Genomic DNA, 5187 nt, shown 5'->3' on the forward strand with positions numbered 1-5187 from the left:
AGCTTGGTTCCTTTTCAGGCTGGATTCACTCTTGGGCAGAAGATGGGGGAGTAGGGAGGGAGGGGCAGAGGCTGTAGAGAGCTGGGGTGGGAGGGTGCGGGGGGCAGCACAGCTGCAGGGAGAAGTAGTGGGAGGGCCAGGGGCAAAGGGGCTGACTGCCCCCCTTCCCCTCCCAGCCACTTAACCCCTCCAGCCACTGCTTTCCCTGTGGGGAGGAGACATGAATTCAAGGCAACTTTCCCGTAATTAGATTCTGTACCTGGGAAATTATAACACATTTATAAATTTTCCATGTATAGAATCTAATTATTGGGGAGTCATCTTAAATTTGAGTAAATATGGTATATCTCACTTCTCTGCTAAACTAATTAGCTTGAGCAAACAGCTATATTAATTTAGCTACACTGCTTATACCCAAGGTAGGCTCATTGTCTGCATGTGTAACTGCATTGTGCTGCGTAGCTCTATCCTCAGTCTGCCAAGTATGTCATCTAAGCTTATGAAGTGGGTTAATCAAATGCAAGCCTGTTTAAACTTAAAATCAAATAGACATTGAAAAAGGAACTTGATGGACATCTACTCTTACATAGGCTTATTTTATAACAGCATTAAATGGCTTAATTTGTTTTTTCATGTTTTGTTCTAAATCTGGGCAGAGTTAGTGTATTCAGTGAGAGCCTAGAAAAAGAGAATGCCTTTGAAAATTAAACTGTTTTTCCCTTTGTTGATCAGGAACAATCTCTTCTTTCCTCCCACATACTACTTTATAATGCTACAAAACTTTTTTGATGTTTTCTGAGAGTTTTGACTCTGGGGCTGGATTTTCAATTTAGGTTTGCATGTTTAGAGGCTTGTTTTTGCAAATTTCAGTTTGTATGCATAAGAAGAAAAGTTATGGAAAGCATAGTTACTTGATTTGATGCATACTTTTCTCACTTACTAAGAAACCAAAGTTTGATATGAAAGTGGATAGTAGAAGGAACCATGACAATCAAGGTGTACATGCAGCATGCTTGGGCAGTCTACTTGCTAAACTCACTGAAGTTTGAGTTGTGTGCTTTACCATTAGTTCTTTTTAAAAGCTGTGCATGTTTAGAACTAGAGGTGTACTGATAATTCCCATATTGGATCGGCACCCATATAGGGAAAATTGACAAAATCGGCAATCGGCTTTTTTCGCCTGATGTGGCCGGTTTTTTTTTTTTTTGTTTTTTGTTTTTTTTTTAAAATGCCCCACGCATGCGAGCAGCCATAGCATGCACATGGCCAGGAGCATAGCCTGGTGGCTTGGAGAGCAGTGTTGGCTGGTAAGTCTGTTGGGGGAAGAAGTGGGGAGAGGGAAGGGGCATGAGGGGTGGAGATCGAGGCCCCTACGGTGAAGGATGGAGTGGGGCTGGGGCAGGGGCAGGTGCTGCACAGCTGGGATGGGGCTCAGGACAGAGCCGCGAGCAGCTTGTCTGGGGGTGTGCTTCCGCTGCTGCACGCAGATCGAGGGGCACAAGCTCCCTGTGCCCTCCTGGGGTCCCTCCCTCACCATGGGGGCCTTGATTCCCCTGCTCTCAGTCTTCTTCCACCCACTTGGCCATCCACATGTGGTTTCTCATCACACCAGGTGGGTAGAGTGGGTGGAAGGCAGCCAGGAGCTGGAGCCCCGTGTGGTGGGGCAGGAACCAGCTGGCTGCAGCTTTGCCCCCTCCTGGCTGGGCATCTGCTACCCAACACACATTTCCATGACTTCCCCACACTACCTGTGTTGCCTGGAGTGGCATAGGAAGAGGATGAGCAACTAAAGTATGCCCATCTGGGCAGCTGCAGCAGCAGCTTTGCCATGAAGCTGCTCATGCTGGCTGTTTGGCAGGTGTCGGTGGGAGTATAGCATGGACTGCTTTGGGTGGGAGTGGTCAGGGCTTGTCCCCATGTGGAGTGCTGCAGGAGCAGCTGCAGGCTGGATTAGGGCTGGGGGGACAGATTGCACCTTCACAGCACCGCCTGGGCAAGATCTGCTGCATGTGACCCCCTGCCCTCTCCCTTTCTCTCCTCAGTCAGCTCCCGAGAGCTAGCATGAGGGCAGCCCTCTGCCCCCCACATCCACATTGCCCAGCCCACCCCCCTCCCCACATATACCCCCTCGCCCCACACAATATACAATAAGACTTTATTTTGAGTTATTATGCTATCACCTCTATATACACTACTCAAAAAATAAATTGGGACAAAATTATTTTTTGAAATTAAAATTAAAGTGTTCTAGTAGATGTTTGATTTTTTTTTTTTTTTAAGTATATTATTTGTTTGTTTTTTAATCTATAATTTGTTAAAATGCTATCTTCTGAAAAATGTTGTGCGAGGCCTTCGACAGTTTTCTAGAAATCAAATGGCCCCCCAGCCAAAATAATTGCCCTCCTGTGGTCTAAGCAGTAGATGTCAGCTATCCCATTATCTCTTCTGAAACAAACAATTACGTTGTTTCTTCTCCTGTTATCAGAACCTTCTAACTACTGTCATCACAGAGCTCTATACCCAAACCTCCAATTTTTCCTCCTCCTTGCCTGATTCCTCTTCTGCCTCCTCTCCAAACCCTCATATAAATCTTGACTGTTACTTTTCCCTGCCAGAGTATGTCATTACGTGATTCTAGATTATTTCACTGCTGTTGTCTGAGTACTGCACACAGCTAGTCAAATAATAAGGGGGGGGGGGGAATCTCCCTAATTTTTTTATATAATATGAAGCATCAACCGTCACTTGAAAAGTTATTTGAGATGAACATTTCAAGCCACTCTTGTTACGAAAAGCATCTGTTAAACTAATTAATGTTGATTTCAAGTTTGCTTGGAAAAGTTAGGAGCAGCAGCATAACACCTTTTTCAGTTTACATTTGGAAAACTCCCTTCATAACTAAAATGCACTGTTTAAGCCCTTTTTCCTTTTTAAAAAGTTCATTTAAGTTCTTTATGAATGTATGCCATATCCCTATCCTTACGAGAGAAAGCATCCTGCTAGAATTAGGCAGACAAGGTTCTTTGAGTTAATCTGATATCTTTAGGCTATAACCTACACTTTTGCTGGAATTGGCTTTAAAAACAAACCATTTACTTGCAAAGGTTATATTTTATATAATTCAGTTAGTAGAGTACTGTTCTACAATTATTTTTTTTCAGTTGAGATTTATCCTTCTTTTAATAAATAACATACTAGCTTGGTTTAAAATTTGATTAACTTGATCAGATGAATTTTAGAAGTACAGTATTGTTGGGTTTTCTTTGTTTTTTTGGGTTTTTTTTAATCCATTCTTTTTCTTCAGCCAGAAAATTTGCAGAAAGGGCAATTGAGAAACAGAAATCTGCCTTCATCCGCTGGGGCATAATGGCAGATTGGACCAATTGCTACTACACATTTGATGGGAAATACGAGGCCAAACAACTAAGTGTCTTTCAAAAAATGTATGAGAAGGTATGCTAGCTCTTTGTTTGTTAACTGTATCTAAAGTCACAAATTATACTTTCAATCCAGTGAAGTCTGTTTTTCTTTCCCTCCTTCCCCTTAGGGTTATATTTATCAAGACTACAAACCTGTATTTTGGTCTCCTTCAGCAAAGTAAGAATCAACATACCATTTTATTTCATTTATATAAGTAAAGAGACTAATACGTTTCATATGGTTGTTCTTTAACCTATGTCTGATCTTTACCTAGTACAGCCTTGGCTGAAGCTGAACTTGAGTACAACGAGCAGCACATCAGTCGTTCTGTATATATCAAATTTCCATTGTTGAAATCTCCTCCTAAACTAGCCTCTGTGATGGGTATGATTTGTATTTTTTCATTCATAAGACTGTAATAGCTTTGGCTTTTATAATAAAATAATGTACTCTTTATTTGTATTTTATAGATGGATTATCCAAGGTTAGTTTGCTTGTCTGGACCACTCAGCCCTGGACAATTCCAGCTAATCAAGCTGTCTGTTATATGCCAAATTCAGAGTATGTATTTTTAAATCTGTTGTTCTTATGAATTTGATTCTATTTTTATTAGTATCCATCTGCAGCATTGCAATTAAACAGTCTTCATAGCATGGCTGAAGTAATCAACATTTCAGACGTATTAATCATATTTTTAATTTTTGAAATACAAAAAGCCCCTTCAATCAATTATTAAAAGAGTTAAAAATGAAGTTATTGTTTTAGCAATATGTTGTTAGTTTAGAGCTTGATCTAAAATTAGTTCTCTTATTCATTTGGAGATTTGAAAGTGAAACAATTGTAGGAATTGTGTTAAGGATAACATTGAAAGAACATAAAAGTGGAAAATGTTTTTAAAAAATGTAATATTATGATGAAGACCTTTTTTTTTTTTCTCCTGATGGAGTATTAACACATTTAATGCCTTTGTGTCTTAGGTATTCTGTTGTGAAATGTACAAATACCAGTGAATGTTATATCCTGGCTGCAGATAGAGTTGAATCTCTGGCTGCCACCTTGGACATGCAGTTTGAAGTTATTTCAACATTCAAAGGCAAGAGCTTAGGGATATTGTGAATATTAGTGTGTTACAGACATGTTGTCGATTTACTTATTAGGGGTGCACCAATAGAGAGTTTGGAAACCGATAGCCTATTTTTTAAGGAGGCATACTGGCTGATACCGATCCGATTTCTGATGCAGCTGCTAAGTCTGTGGTGGGAAGGGAAGGGGCATGGGTTGGGGGTGCAGACCAATGCCCCCCGTGGTGAGGGAGGGGCTGGGGCAGAGCATGGGATGGAGCTATGGCTTGCAGGGTAGGGGGCAGCTTCCACTGCTGCACACACCCCAGGAAGGCATGTGGGGGGGTGGGGGTTGTGTGCCCCTGGATTTGTACAAGATGGGACAGGGCAGGCTGCAGCTGTGGGCTGGGCTGCACTGGCCTTTTCTGGTGGGGGCTGGGCTGTGCTGCGCTTGGGGTGGGTGGTGGCACTGGGAGAGGGGCTATGGGGGGAGCTGCACCCACCCCAAAAACTACCATGGTCCCCCCCCATAGCCCCCTTCCCAGCACCGCCACTGCCTGCCCTGAGTGTAGCCTGAACCCCTTCCCCTCCCCCTCCCCCACATGCTGGGAAGAGCCTGGCACAGCCCTGTCTCTAGCCTGCAGCTGCAGCCTACCCTGCCCCTCCCCTCCCTTCCCCCACAACAGACTTACCAGCTGCACGCAGC

The 5187-nt window shown here is 43.0% G+C and overlaps 1 protein-coding gene across 1 annotated transcript in view; it reads left to right on the plus strand.

Annotated features, from left to right (window-relative positions):
- The window catches only part of IARS2 (isoleucyl-tRNA synthetase 2, mitochondrial), an 83943-nt gene that overhangs the window by 13559 nt on the left and 65197 nt on the right, over nt 1–5187 (plus strand). The window contains exons 4-8 of the mRNA XM_019516472.1: nt 3305–3453; nt 3548–3597; nt 3695–3804; nt 3891–3981; nt 4398–4513. Of these exons, the coding sequence (XP_019372017.1) occupies nt 3305–3453; nt 3548–3597; nt 3695–3804; nt 3891–3981; nt 4398–4513 (516 nt within the window). The remainder of the gene's footprint in view (nt 1–3304; nt 3454–3547; nt 3598–3694; nt 3805–3890; nt 3982–4397; nt 4514–5187) is intronic.

This window comes from Gavialis gangeticus, unplaced genomic scaffold, assembly GCF_001723915.1.
Source record: "Gavialis gangeticus isolate Ggan-Ray unplaced genomic scaffold, GavGan_comp1, whole genome shotgun sequence".
Taxonomy (NCBI): domain Eukaryota; kingdom Metazoa; phylum Chordata; order Crocodylia; family Gavialidae; genus Gavialis; species Gavialis gangeticus.